Source organism: Electrophorus electricus, chromosome 21, assembly GCF_013358815.1.
Source record: "Electrophorus electricus isolate fEleEle1 chromosome 21, fEleEle1.pri, whole genome shotgun sequence".
NCBI classification, from domain to species: Eukaryota; Metazoa; Chordata; class Actinopteri; order Gymnotiformes; family Gymnotidae; genus Electrophorus; species Electrophorus electricus.
The window spans coordinates 11,158,285-11,173,835 of NC_049555.1; the positions used below are offsets into that span (position 1 = coordinate 11,158,285).

Sequence of the window (15,551 nt, forward strand, 5' to 3'; positions counted from 1 at the left end):
TTGACCACAGAACTCTTACAAGTTATGTAAACCTAGAAAAAAGCTGGAGCAGCATGTTGTCCTCTCTCCTCCCTCTGTCTCTTCTAATGATCGGAAGAGTGACTAACAATTCCTTTTTAATGCTGACACCAATTTGTGTGCTTTTTTTTAATTTTGGAAACATCATGTATTGATATCTCCATATCTCTTCCTAGCACTAAGTTAAGCAGGTGGGCAGTTTAAGAATGAATGAACAAATGAATGAATAAGAGTGTGATTGACTCATAATTGCTTATGATCCAACTAAATTAGTGTAAATGTGAATATAGATAGAAACATGAAAGTAATATAGTGTGTTTTATGGTCAGACACTCCATGAAAGTTTAGTTTCTGTGTTTAGAAGCAAAAAAACAAAACAAAAAAACAAAACAACTTCTCAGCCTCTTTCTACTCTTTTCCCTCCATCCCTCCTGTGTGTGTGTGTGTGTGTGTGTGTGTGTGTGTGTGTGTGGTGTGTGTGTGGTGTGTGTGTGTGTGTGTGTGTGTGTGTGTGGTGTGTGTGTGTGTGTGTGTGTGTGTGTGTGTGTGTGGTGTGTGTGTGTGGTGTGTGTGTGTGTGTGTGTGGTGTGTGTGTGTGTGTGTGTGTGTGTGTGTGTGTGTGTGTGTGTGTGTGTGTGTGTTTTACCTGAAGCCCTGAAGCACACTACATGCTTTGACTGTGGGCTATTTTTACCATACTGTTTCATATCTTTTACAACTTCAGCTCGAGCGAACCTTGGCTCATCCCGGGTAAATACCACCTATTACTCATGTTACTTACCAGCACATTTGTAGGACACATGCAAGCATATCGCCTCGTCACTGCATAACAATTAGATGTCTGAGTGCTCACCGCGCAACTGATGGAATTTTACTGATAACAGACAACGTTTGTACTTGGAATTCGTGACTGAAAATTAACCATTATTCCTGCTGACAAGACAAAGGCGCGGGGAAAAGCTATTGTTATCTTTAAGTTAAGAACAAACTTCAATATTGACGCGGATTCGTCTCCGTTTTCGCAGTAGTAGGTTATAAAAGGAAGCATAAAACAGTGTTGCACAGATGTAAGTATGGCATTTATAACCATTTTACTCTTCATCGCTTTGTCTTAGGCAGCAACAAGTCCCCCGAGAACTTTGTCTTGACAGAAGACACAGAAAATATAAGCTTCTGGAATTTACTCTTACCTGACTCAGGTCCAGCTCAGATGGGGGAAAACTGACTGAGTATGTCATGAACTGTACTGGCTTCGCGTAAAGTTGCCATATGACGCGCGGTATATATCGTGGCTAAGAGGCAGCGGTCACATCAAAAGAGCACATGGATGTGGGTGCATAACTTTTCTGGTGATCGTTTATTGCTTATTCAAGTTCAGGGCGAGATCTGTTGCACTTAGTGGTCAGTTCGGTTCCCACCTAAACTTGACCGCCTTCGCTCATTTCAATCACGTAAGACCACTAACGGCGTTTGTCTGAGCAAGGGATTGCGAAATCTATATAGGGGTTTTCGGTAAATCGCGGTTGGTTACTATTGGTCCTGTCGTTAGAGCCACCAAGGTGTTAGAGAGTTTTAGCACGCGGATATTGCAAAGGGTTATTAGATTCATAAGTCACCCAAGTGGTGGGCGATATACTGAGCACGGGAGAAGTTCTCATATGATGACTTCAAACAAGACACATTACCTACCGGCATCTGTTGGAGTGTGTGGATATTAAGACACTTCTATCTCCAGGACAGCATTGGGGAAAATGGTAAGTAGCGTGGAATCACTATACTTACAGGAATAAATCCCCCAAAAAATGGCATTGCTTGTGGTATAGGGCTGATAGGAAAATAACGCATTAGTTGGATGGGTGGTCTCATGCTTATGGATCCCAAAGCTGAAGTTTAACGTCTATACCAGGGTATATTGCCAACGGTAGCGTAAAACTTTGTACTGGTGATGTTTTCTGCGATTTGGACATAGTGGGATAAAAAAATCTGAGCATGGGAGATGCTGGCACGTAGAGATGTACAAGATAAAAACTGTGATGAGAATTGTCCTCTCGCGCGCAGTGTACAAAACTGTATTTGTTGGCTGTTCAGTTTTTTGCAGTTTTTCTACGGAAAATGATTTTTTCCCGATGCCAATGTAAAAGCAACATGTGTAGACATGTGGATGTGCCCTGCAGGACACGAGCAGTGCATCAGAACGCATTCCAGAGCGGGACCTATTACGGTGGGATTTGGGGATGTATTTGGATCCGTTCTGGGGACTCCTTTTAGAGGAATTCGGACCGACTTTTGAAATAAGTGCTTCTTATGTTAAGAAAAGGTCCTGCCAACATGTGATCAAATATTAACAGGACGGACTTGGCAAGGATATATTCACGTGACAAGGCGTGGGGAAGCAATAGAGTAAAGCAATATCAAGTGGCACTTAACGAAAGTATAGATTTTTGCCTTCAAGTAACCTTAGCTTTGCTATGATTTCAGCACTTTGGACAGAGGCACCGGAGTCGTTGAACGCCGCGGACTAACACGAAGTGGACATCGCCTTTTATGCTTTGCAGATCTTTGGCCAAAGCTAGGGAATTGTTTGACTTTTGTCCTTTTTCTTTTTTTTTCCTTTTTTCCTTTTTAAAAATTTTTTTGTAAGTGCTTTCCGGGGGAGCCCTGTGAACGAGAGCGGAGAAATGAACCAGTCAATAGAGAGCTGGAGTTTTGTCGCCACTTAGAGCATGTGAAAGTTGAAATCTTAGAGATGCTGTAGGGTGCGCGTGCTTTGCAAGCTCCACTTGGTACACAGCGTTAACTTTGGGAAATGCAAGTGTTGGTCTTGGAGATCTAACCACTGATAGTGGTTGTCAGCTCTTAAAAAGGTAAGAACTGTTTCCGTTTTGATCCATTGCTACTAGCATTTTTGTGGGGGTATATCTTACTTCAGAAGAGACGAATTACACACCTTTTCTTATTTGAAGTTTGATTTGTGGTTATGAAAGATGCCGTCACGCGGTTGTGAATAGGTTAGGGCAGCGATGATAGGTATTGGGAGGTAGACTAAACCAGACGACATCGACTTATAAAGCAATTGACAAACTTAATGTATTTTTTTTTTTCTACACCGCAGTAGTTTCACTTTACGATGATGTTTTCCTTTTAGAACGTATAGCAGTGTATTTATAGATTGTGGCCATTAGAAAGTTGCTCTAGTTTAGCCGGACGTTATTATGAGTCATTCATGAAAATGTGATATTGGCGGTTGTTTGTCTTACTCTGTTATCAATGCATAAGTCATTAATTTACGCGTGAGTGCACATTTATTTGTTTGATACGGGATCTTAACCAGGGCGCCGGATGAATATGTACATTTTACTATCTGCAAAGAAACATTGTTTTTAGTGCGTATATGGATCATTCTGCGTTCTCACAATAACCATGCTTACAGAATTCCTGTCGTCAGTGGACCTCGTGTGTGAATAATCCACATAATGCCTATTTTCGGTTGCTGAATAATGGTGCATGTCTCTTAGAAAATATAAGACTCAGCATAAGTCGCCTTGCTACATATTACGCTATCTATCTATCTATCTATCTATCTATCTATCTATCTATCTATCTATCTATCTATCTATCTATCTATCTATCTATCTATCTATCTATCTATCTATCTATCTATCTATCTATCTATCTATCTACCTTTTTGTTGGCTTATTTGTTTTTCTCACTTATCAGCTTTTTAAACTGTTGTTTCGTTAAAGTGACAGAACACTAATTTATTTCTTTTCAGTCGTTCCTAACTGGTGCAGCCACAGATATGTGTGTAATCTGTGTGAGTACCGTCGTCCCGCACTCCGTCACCGCGGACATATCGCTAGTGCTTTTACTACGGACCGCTCCTCCGTTTCATTCATCCCGAGATTTCCACCCCTATTCCAGCATCACCTGCTCCGGTTTCCCAGCGCGCAGGTCCGTGCATACGCGAACAGTTGGAGACCCCTTACAGCTAAAAGCACTCGCTACAGATAACATCTTCCGTTAAACTATTGAGAATCGACTGACCAAAAAATATAGCCTGAGGGGGGAAACGTTGCATACTTATTCCCCGATAAACGGAATAAGAATTTGGATAGGCGTGGTCAGATATTGTCATTTGTTATGGCTGGGTTAGATGGAGCCACCGATAAGATTGCCTGATAAGGAAATGGCTGAGAGGGTTCCACGCGTATCGTGGGGAGAAACGGGACGATGCCGTGCAAGATGAAGATAAACTAAGACAGTCAGCATTTTATAGGAAGCCTCGCTGATGATTTTCTGACTTTTATGCCGACTAAGTTTAGGAATTCGTCTCAGTTACTGAGGGGATGAGCGGTGGATATCAGCTATGCTTGTTTTTTTTTTCTTTGTATACGCTTCTGCTCCAAGAATCTGATTTAAGGGTGAAGCGACTGAAAGGCAAACAGACAGCCTCAAGAAAAGCCCAAGATATCTACGCCCACAGGCACTTTTGCCACTGCTTTAATCAAGAGGCCATCAGGCGGAATACAGTCAATGTCTCATTTAGCTGCTTTTAAGTTCGTTATGACCGTTTCCCTTTGTCCGGGTTCATTAGCTTCTTTCACGTTTCTGCAATGGTAAATCGGTAATTTCTCCATTAAAATATTTTATTATTAATCTTACAGGTTATTCCGTGTATTTCTATAATTACAAAACACTATATAGTAGCGTTCAATGTAAACATTTAATATGAGAAATAGCGGACAATTAGCTCGTGTTTTGTGAACTAGTCAGAATATAAAACAGGATTTCTGATCCTAAGATACAGATTAATTATTTATGTGCAATTGCCATTTAGGTATTCTATTGTATTGTTGCTACAGCGTTATGATTGTGCATTGATTATTCCGAAAATAATAGAAAACGTGATATCATTACAACCATGTTCTAAATAGATCATCTCTGTACTCTGCATGCTAACGAAAAGATTTCAGTTTAATGAAAAATGTTGCGGTATTTTATGGCTGACCAAACCTGCACTCATATATTTCAGTTTACCTTGTATGAGGAAAAGCCGTTTTCTGATGGTTTGTGCTCTTTAAAATATCAAACTATTTGTGTTCGGAGTCGTGTTTTTCCGCATTTTGATATTTGTTAGTTTATTTTGTAATGTTTTTCATAAGAGATGTGGGTTTATGGCGTGGGTGTGGGCGTGCGCAGGGAGGGGGAGTGGAGGCTGGGGTAGGGGGTGGGGGGTGGCACGACACACTTTGTATGTACGAAGGGTTTTTTATAGAACTTTCTGCAATGTACGTCATCGGATCAGTCCATAAATGGGGTTGTGTCATCTTACTGAGAATCTCCCTCTCTGGCCCCCTCTCACCGCACTCTGATCGCTGCAGAGTTAGGGTGGGCGTCAATAACAAATCTAAGAATGGTAGGTTTCATTCTAAATAACACAGAATTATATCGAGGCATTATATTTTAGTTTCATTCTCGATAATTGAATGTCGTGAGAGACCAATTATACGTATATACTGCTATATTAATATTATTATCCAAATAAAAAAAAATTGTTTACCAGGCCAGCTTTCTTAATTAACTTTTAAATAGGTGTACCGACATATTGCGTCCTGTTTCAGTCGCGGAATGAATTTATCATATTGAATATGTTGAATTCCTCGGGGAAATAAGGGCTCACGCACGAAGCTCTGAAAAAGAAAGCCTGTAGGTGTGATTTTAGTACAATTATGCGTATGCAATATATGCAATATGCGTATGAAAATATAATAATAATAATAATAATAATAATAATAATAATAGTAATAATAAGAATAAGCAAACTTATTGTTATTTTTCGATTTTAAAAATCGGGATTTTATATACTCTTACTGACACAAAAATGATACTACTAATTAAACTACCCTATTCATTGGACGGAAGAAAATGATTTATGATTTGATGCAGCAGTAAAGCCCTTAATATCCTAATACTGGACGATTTAGATAAGTTTCAAGCTCCATTTGTGGCGCAGCTTTCCCGTCTGTTTTCTCCTGCGCAACGCGGGCTGGCCAGCAGAGACGTGATGAATGGTGCGCGCGGCCAGTTTAACCATGACAGCCATCCGAGACGTAGAGCGAGCTGGCCTCGCGCGCAACTCGTTGATTCATTGCGTCGTATGTTGTGCAAGGATTATGGTATAGGCTAATAAGCACGGGCGACGCTCGTGAGCCTGACAGTACGATGAGGGGGCAACTGACGGTGTGAGTGTGTGGTGTAATGTGAACTGTATTAACGCAGGTCATTTTTTCAGGTATTTTATTTTGAACTTTTTTAGAAGCTATATGGCTTTTGGAGCTGTAGCACCAGTGATGTGCTTCCACAATGAGTGTACACGTGTGAGTGTGTGTGTGTGTGTGTGTGTGGGGGGGGGGGGGGGGGGGGGGGTAAAGCTGGGGGTGGTGTGTGTGTGTGTGGGGGGGGGATGTTGTTGTATTTATGTATATGTGTGTATATGTGTGATTCAATCTTTTACCATCAGTACATACAGATTGGATGGGGCTCTATATGTGAGCTTTGCTAGCTGTTGTCCACCCACCTGAGTGTTCTAATCAGTGATGTAAAATGGAGTGATACTCTCCTTGCAATGTGGGAGAGCTGGAGAGCAGTATTAGTACCGGTGCCTGGCAACTGGGGCTGCACCAAGGAAACCCTCGAACTAACTATTCGCCAGCGTCAATGCTCGGGTATGTACGCAAGGCGCCTGCTCTTGCATGTTTGCTTATGTTTCACTTATGTGCTGTTGAAGGATGCTAGACTCCTAGCTTGTGTATATGCCTGTGTGTGTGTGTGTGAGTGAGAAAGATAGATAGATAGATAGATAGATAGATAGATAGATAGATAGATAGATAGATAGATAGATAGATAGATAGATAGATAGATAGATAGATAGATAGATAGATAGATAGATAGATAGATAGAGAAAGAGAGACAAAGAGAGAGGGGAGGATGGATTTGTGTTAGTTGGAATGCGTCACTAGCAAAATTTTTGCAAAGGCTGTTTCCTTGGTTATTTATCTTTAAAGAAATTTTCATATGAATTATTTATGCTTCATTGGTCATTTCGATGACTCTAAGGTTTCTATAAAATCTGTAAAATCTTGAGATATTATTTTCTGTGGCTGGAGTTTCAGTCTGTGAGGTCAAGTATTCTATTGGCATTATACTCGTTGGCATTCTAACTTTGCCAAGCCAAATATTAATTGTCAAGAGCTTTATATCAACAAGTCATTATCATATTTTGTCATTTTGATTTGAGATTGTGTTATACAAACTGGTTACAGTGCTTTCTGTAAACAAGTGCTTGTCTACAGATGTTTAATTGCATCAAAAATACCTTCACCTCTCTGCTCTGGTAATTAGAAAATGTCCCATATGAAGACATGTCATACTGTGAAAGGTACAAGGACACATTACAGTGGTGAATGACTGCAGAAACAGTGCACCTAATTATGTAAATATAGATACATGCTACAGGTGTAGGAGTGTGCAGGGACCGTGCAGGGGCTGGATTACCAGAGGATAGAATGTAGAAGAAGGCTTACATCCCCACCCCCAGCCTGTGGATACATTACCAGGAGAGGCAGCGTATGCCACAAGGGATCAGTTACAAGCAAGTGTGTGTGTGTGTGTTACGACTAGCGTATACATGCCCATGTGTATCTGCTGAAATGGACATCTATGTGTAGTGCACATGCTAGCGGTCGACTTTTGGTCTGTCTACATTAAGTTGCCATTGGCTATGGAAGAGATGAAGGGACCTGTTAGAGTGCTGGATGTTGCTGCTGGAAGTGCTGAGGGCCCTGCAGTCATTCAGAACTGATAGGGAGTCTAAGACGAAAGGCTGTGTGTGTGTGTGTGTGTGTGTGTGTGTGTGTGTGTGTGTGTGTGTGTGTGTGTGCTGGGGTGGGTGGGAGTAGAGTGAGTCACACAGACACCCCCTCCCCTCACACAGCCAGACTCTCCTTCAGCTTCGCCAGCAAAGCAGTCAGGATCGGGCAAACCGTAATCATGGAGGGAGTGCTTTCGAGATCTGCCGGGTGACTCACTCATTTTAGCGTGGTGACACGGTGCAAACGTGAAGACTCACTAGAAAGAGTGTGTACATACTCACACACGCACACGCACATAAACATGCAGCTCTCGCTCCATCCCAACAAGCGAAGGAGAATATTGAGTCATAGGTATGGAGAATGGTATTCCTGCTAAGCTCTACACATCTTGTTGGATATATGCGCATTTTAAAATGAGCTATAGGCTTCAACTGCTGCTTGTTTATGTCAACATGTGCTTGTTAGTTAATGCTTCAGGTTCCTACCACATTCCTAAGAGCTTTTTTTTTAACCACAGGGATGGACAGGGTTGTATGTTCATATTTAGTGAGAAATGTACCATTGTTATGTGACTATGTAGAAAGTAATATCCAGCCTGCATTTGTACAAGATGACAAGGGCCCAAAAGCCAATTAATGTTCGCTGCTTCTTTGATAAAGCTATAACCCTGTCTGTTTCCATCATGTTTTTTGGCATCACCACACGTTGAGCAGTGGGAGCAATGATAGAAACATCTCCTCTATGTCCTCTACCCAGTCTTCCCTGTGACATATTTTATGATTCAAAATCTTGCCCCATCAGGTTTCACCCATGAATTTCAGGGCATCAGTGAAGGTATGTTGAAGAGCGAGTGAACCACGTCCTTGAAGGATTGCGTCAGGAGCCATGTTGGTCCCAGACGAGGCAACCAGGACAGGACCAGCAAAGAGGAGTTTTTGAGAAAGCTGAGGTGACGTCATTAGCGACCCGACCTATTGGATAGAGACACGGCCATCGCTTCTGACGCCGCTCCGACTCTCTCAACATTCGCCGCTGCTCTTTTCAAAAGACAACACTGGCGTGAGCACCGGGAACAACACATATTTGCCCAAGATGAACTGAAATCCCAGCAATGTGTTTATGTTGGGGAATGCTGCTAAAGGGCTGAAGGTTCTGGCATTTGAAGTGGCACTTCTCGAAGTGCCAAAGAGGAACGTTCAGGGGTTTGGCATATGTGAAACTCCTTGACCTTCTTTAACATCATATAGGCCTGCATAAGCACTCAAACTTTGTGGTTATGTGAGTTGTGGTTATGTGAGTGTGGCTGGCATTGTGCTGTATTTGCAGTTCTGAGTGAGACCTATGTTTTTGTTTTTGTGCTCCTAATGAGAAGCAGAGTGATTTATTTATGAATTACCTGGCTGGAACAGCCCCAGTGTGTTCTCTCTCTCTCTCTCTCTCTCTCTCTCTCTCTCTCTCTCTCTCTCTCTCTCTCTCTCTCTCTCTGTGTGTGTGTGTGTGTGTGTGTGAACGCCAGGTTAAGCTTTATCCCCCTCTCTTGGAGTCATGTCGCTCAGCAATTGCTGATGCAACTCTTTGTCATCCAGAGTTTGCCGTCTCCTCCTGTGATCCTATGGGTAGTGCTATATTCATCTTGGCTTATCCCTATAGGAGCTTGGGGGAGGATGTGAGCATGAGAGTGTGTGAGTGCATGAAGGTGATAGTATACTTAGATTTAGATTTGTGTGAATGGATTTGTGCATATTTACATGTTTCATGTGCTTGCAAGTGTGATTGTGAAAGTGAGATGAAAAGGGAATGTAAGAAAACCAAAGCATGTGATGTGTGTGTGTGTGTGTGTGTGTGTGTGTGTGTGTGTGTGTGTGTGTGAGTGTGTGTGTGTGTGTGTGTGTGTGAGTGTGTGTGTGTGTGTGTGTGTGTGTGTGTGTGTGTGTGTGTGTGTGAGTGTGTGTGTGAGTGTGTGTGTGTGAGTGTGTGTGTGTGTGTGTGTGTGTGTGTGTGTGTGTGTGTGTGTGTGTGTGTGTGTGTGTGTGTGTGTGAGACAGAGCAGATGTTAGCATCCTCTCCCATGCTGTGACCATCTAGGTCTGGACCACTCCACCTCATTGCCTTAGACAGAGAATAATCAGAATCACCAAGCCACAAACTCATTGCTATAAATCTCACATTGGGCCATCTTGGCATCACCTACTCATGAACAAGAGGTGCAAAGTCAATGAAGAGAAAAAGCATTCACATCTTGGCTCACTGCCAAAATTTGTGTGAAATTTTACTAATGCTGTAAAAGTCATTCAAAATATGAACAATTAAAGAAATGAAGAGAGCAAATATTTCAATCTTAAGGTACTCTTGACATGTTGGACAGTTTGGGAAGAAAACAAATTGTTAAAAATCCTATCCATTAACATCATGACTGACATGAAAAGGTGTTTAAGGGGGAAAAAAACCCCAAACAAACTATGGGCTGGTAGCGTTATGTGACATATAAGCTCTTCTTGCAGGATAAAAAGGTGGTCAATAGACAAATGACAATGGTTAAAAACTATCACCCACAGAGATCTCCAGAACAGAATAGGACCTTGATGCAGTGGAAATGAGGAGGAACCGCTTTACTTTGAAGCTGCTTTTAGAATAACAAAGGCAACTATCAATTTCATGAGATGATCTATAGTCTTGTCACACGAGGGTTTCATTTTAATCCGCCCAGTGTCCATTTAAAAACAATGAACGCAGGCTGGGCATATAGGATGAATGAAGCAACAAAACATTATGGCCAAAGCACTCGGCTACAGGCTCGGTAAAGGCTACAGTCACTACATTTGCTTCAACATTTCCAAGGTGCCGATGTCGCCAGTCATTCAAAAGTTGAAAAGCTCAGTCTCGTTTTGCGATGCAGTCGTGGGCTTTAAGAACACAGAGATTTGACAGCCGTGTTGAAAACATTCGTGGACATGTTCGTGTTGGGCAATTCCGGTTAAGTAGTTGAATTTCCCGTTAGTTGCACTTTACATGGACAAAACATCAAACCATTCTACGCCAGAAGATCAAAAACTAAAGAAATCGACCAGTAGCCAAGTTCGCTGATGAGATATTTCGAGAAGATGCGCGCATCCAAAAGTCACCATATTTTAACAGCGACAAACATATCAAGAAACTTGGTCTGCAACAAAAAATTATGATTGTGACTTGACATCCCTAAAACAGATTAGCGGCGGTATGCAATTCAATTCCTATAAAAAAAAAAAATTCGCTTTGGTACCGGATGAATGGCACAATAACCTAGACTTTCCGTTTGTTCTGAGGCTCATGCAGCTGACCGGGTTGGCTGGTAGACATCCAGCGGCGGAGTCACATGTTGCAACGTCACGATGTAGTTAGGTACTGTAGTCGCGAGGAATGAAGCCGTCATTTCAAGCTCGAGAGGTCTCTCCACGCGCAGTACCGTGTGTGCTAGTATGCCATCCGACTGCTTAAACCGAACTCCAAAGGATCCGCTCAGTCATGGGAGTCCATTACTTCAGCCATGCAATTTCCACCATCAATAATTTCATCTATTTGCTTCCAAGCTGAAGAGACAACTTGCAGCCACTGGCGACTATCGGGGAATAACGCATAAACAATTGCGCAGAGGGCTATCCAAAACATCCCAGATGACACTGTCCCGTTGAATGGGCTTCTTTCCCACTGGACAGTAAAGGTAGGTGTTTTGTGCGGGGTACTTTCTTTAGTTTATGTGCCTTCTACCGAGGCGTGTGGAAGAAGACGGGCACTTCTTCTAAAGCGCTCAAGTAGTGTCTAATGCAAACGTACTGGCTATACCGCGACTTGGGAGCAGGTAGTGAAACTTTATCTTCTTGTTCATTAATAAGAAAAACCGTTATTATGTTGAGTGAATTTTAAATGTGCAACCGGAAAGGGGTCAGCGCAATCGAAAAGTTTTCGGGCTAATGTTTACCTGAAGCTTTGCACCGATACATCGAAACATCTTTTCAACGACTGATCAATAGGTGCAATTAATGCGATCAGTCAAAACCTTCATCACTTGTCTGTTAAAACCCTTTAATAATTAAGTTTGACTTGCGTGTTTTGATATTGTTCTTTGATAAACTCCTATTTATTTCACAGAAAACTTGTGGAATATATGCAGTGTAAACTTTGACATGGGGAATAAATGGGTTTGGTGTATTCAATAAGACTGCATAGGAAACTCGAGCCCCACGGTTTGTCTACCCTTTCCCATAGCCTGATCAGCTTCCAAGGCAAAGAAAAGTTCTCGAATAAAACTTTTTGCGCTTCCATTAAGGATAGTATTGCAATTGAATGCAGAATTTCGGACTAGAAAAGTCCAGTTTAAGATGCTTTATCTGACTGTTCACAAAGCACGCATGTGCTTCAAATTCCTGGGAATGTAAATGATTCATGGGCCTACTTATCCATGATCCTTGACCTATCAAAATTTCTCATTAGCTTTGCGGATATTGAATTATACTGCAATATTAAAATTCTGAATAGGTTTGTAGGTTGGCCAAAGTGAAAATAACAAGCTGGCCGAAGTAGTTCATAGAAGTAGAGGAAGAATCCATCAATTTGCAGTTTTGAGTTGTTTCACATATTTGTGAAACAGTGTATTAATCTGAATTGTTTAGGAAATTGAGATTCATGGAATACATGATCGAGAAGGACTTATCTAAATGGACAGCAACGGTACATTCATTTAGCATGTTCGCCGCTCTTTTGCGTTTTGTGCGTACTTGTAAAGGAGGGTATGTAGTAGCCTATGTCCAATATCCAGTAGGCTATTGCCTTGCCGGCTGATAATAGAAGCGTAACAAACGTTTTATGCAGACAAATACGCCATCTAGCGTAAATATGTCGTAAAGTCCATACCTGACAACAGCAACCCAAACTGCTGGATTATGTTGCTAATGCTACCTGGCTTGTTTTCGAATACTAAAAAAACTTTGACGAGTGCTACTAAACTTTTTTTTCAGGTTTTTTTTTTCTGGTATGTGTTTTCGTTATGTGTTTCTAGTGTGTTTGTGAGTTTGTATATGTGTGTCTCTGCCTGTTTTTGGATGAAGGACTGAAAACAAGTAACAGCATTACTCTGGCTTTGCAATAAGGAATGTTTTGATGAGTGCAGTAACATGTTCTCTCAGTAGTTAAGGAAAAAAGTAACCTAGGTGGTAACGCCATCTACCAGCATCACAGTGACAAATCTTGGATGATATTTCCGACGGTTGTCCTTTCTCCTGTTACGTGAAGGGCTGAAACTTATACATTAATCATTACCGCACTAAAGTTTAATTTGGTTTGGTTCCCTGCTTTCCAGGAGCCAGTAGTTCTACCTCTATCCTAACAAGCCTGAGAACTTCAAAAGGAATCAATTAGGCTACAGAATGCACTTGAATTGTTTTAAATGAAAATTGGCTTGCAACATTTATGTTTAAGAATGCACCTGAAATACCTAATCTGTCAAAAGAACCTTCTTCACTCAGCTACCAAATGTAGCGTCCTCCATGTGTTGAATGATGACATTTTGCTTACACATGCTAAGATTGATGTAACCTCTGTGAAACTGGTTATTTTAATTCCGTTCTCCAACCCTTTTGGGATGAAAGCCCACTAACAGTGTCCAACGCTGAAAATAGACGTTACTGGAATGAATGGGCAGGCTACCAAGAAAGTGAGGGCCATAGAAGTAAGCCATGAGATGGGGACAGAACCTCAGAGTCTCCTCCACCTCGTTCTTTGCATGCCTGTAGCACAGCTGTGTTACATTGTGGAGGGACCTAAAATTACCTGAGGATGTGCTTCAAAGGCTCCGACATACTTCTTGCACCCACTAAAGCTGAGTGAGACTGAGCCAAAGACTTTCCAAGCCTGCTGCCGTACGCTGCTGTTTGATGCCACTGTGAGATTAATGATTAGCTTGGCACGGAGCCTTAGAATGGCCATGGCCGCGGTCGCTTTGGTGCTGAAGTGGGTTGAGTTCAGCAGAAACTGGTCAGCGGTGTCACATAAAAATGTCATGAGACATTTCTTTATCATCACGTTGGCACTTGCTGAGTTTATGCTATTGAATTCCACAAAGTTTCTGAAGGAGCTTGGAGGTCTTAGGCAGTGCACATTTCCAGGGTTTTTTTGGATTGTCGTGCCATTGTCAGGCATTAGAGTACCAAGAAAATACCAAGAATACCAAGAAAATCTAGGTGCTTTTGTTATGATCTTATAAGATCTTCTACGGTCCTTACTTGCAATCCATTTTTAACTTTGTTACCGGCCGTGGTGTTCTTTCAAACATGCTACCGCATATAGGCGCGCAAAGAGTAAAAAAGTGAAAACCTCCCATTTTTTTCTGTCAAGTGTCAAAGCTAACAGAGGAGCTACAGCTGCCACTGCGCTTTCATGTTGGCAAAGCTTCATCTGTCTGTCAGGAAAGGATTCCTCCTGTAATCCTTGCATGGCATGGAGACTTAAGCAAATAGAGTTGTGACGAGCCAGGAGCAAGCAAAGGGAACAACCTTGTTCTTCCAGCTTTTCTCTAAACAACCGAGCAGGTGCACAAACCCCCCCTCCCTCCAATAGCGATAGGGCTGCCACTCTTGCTCGCTCAACTAGAGATCAATCACTTTTTGTAGTAAAAGTGCTTGTGTTCTTTTGTGTGTGTGTGTGTGTGCGTGTGTGTGTAATCTGTGCACGCATGTGTGTGTGTGTGTGTTTGGGATGGAGACCTAGTATCAAATACAGCTGTGCAGATGGTGTGTCATCACTACACCTTCATGTTTCTTTGTAGACAGAAAACCCAGGGGTCACCTGAGGCTGGGGGGATGGTTCTATGGAAGGCATGACCGGTGGAGATGTGCCACAAATTCAAAGGCACATGTTTCATGTGGCTTCCATGGCGATAGTGTAGGTTTCACAAAGAGGTGTAAATTGTATGAGCTCCTACCTCTGTTTACTTTCATGACTCCAAAGATTGTTCTACAGATTGTAACCCCTCACCACTACTACCACCTGCTGCACACATGCACATACACCATGTTTGCATACGTTGGCAGGATATTGATATTGAGACTGCAAGACGCAATTCAGAGGGAAAGACACACACAGGCGACATATTATAGCGGAACAAACGCGAACAGGGCGGTAATTTGGTTTTTTCCCATCCTGGTTTGAACAAGATAGAGGGTCTGGGTTATTGCCGACTCAGTCCCAGTGCAATAAAGTGATTCACCGTCGAGATTGCGTTTTAACAGGAAGGTGATTGAGAAGCATAATCCATATTGATTCGCCTGATGGAAACAGGAAATAGCAGGGTTAGAAATAAATCGTTTGTTGTTCCTGGAGAGTGGGGACCCCAGAGGAACAACAAGCAATTGCAAGCTGATCAGTTGCGCTGCGCACCCCCACCTACCCCCACCAAGAGCCCTCCTTTCCACCTTCCCTCCGTGCCTGGTTCCCTTCCTCCATGCCGCCTTGGAGACCTGGAAGAGACGTCATCGGGGTTGTTTTGCTGAGAAATGATGCTTAGCTCCCCACGCCCAACACCTCAAGTCCACCCTTTTACTGCCTAAGGCTTTTACAATGTCAAACGGAATCTTGTCCTCCCCACAATCACAACTGCTACCCAGCGTAGGTGATCTCTCATTTCCTTTGCCT

General features: G+C 42.2%; 1 protein-coding gene across 5 annotated transcripts in view; it reads left to right on the forward strand.

Moving 5' to 3' along the window:
• The first annotated feature begins 892 nt into the window (after positions 1–892).
• The window catches only part of bdnf (brain-derived neurotrophic factor), an 18,633-nt gene continuing 3,974 nt past the window's right edge, over positions 893–15,551 (forward strand). Inside the window, exon 1 of one of the 5 annotated variants that reach the window (XM_027008955.2) lies at positions 893–1,085. Coding sequence is in view for 2 of the 5 variants with exons in the window: in XM_027008950.2 (XP_026864751.2) it covers positions 1,770–1,772 (3 nt within the window). In the remaining 3 variants the exon portion in view is untranslated. Of the gene's footprint in view, positions 1,086–1,613; positions 1,773–2,513; positions 2,883–4,007; positions 4,635–11,303; positions 11,587–15,551 lie in introns of those variants that run through there. The other 4 variants (XM_027008950.2, XM_027008954.2, XM_027008951.2 and 1 more) reach the window with 4 other exon arrangements.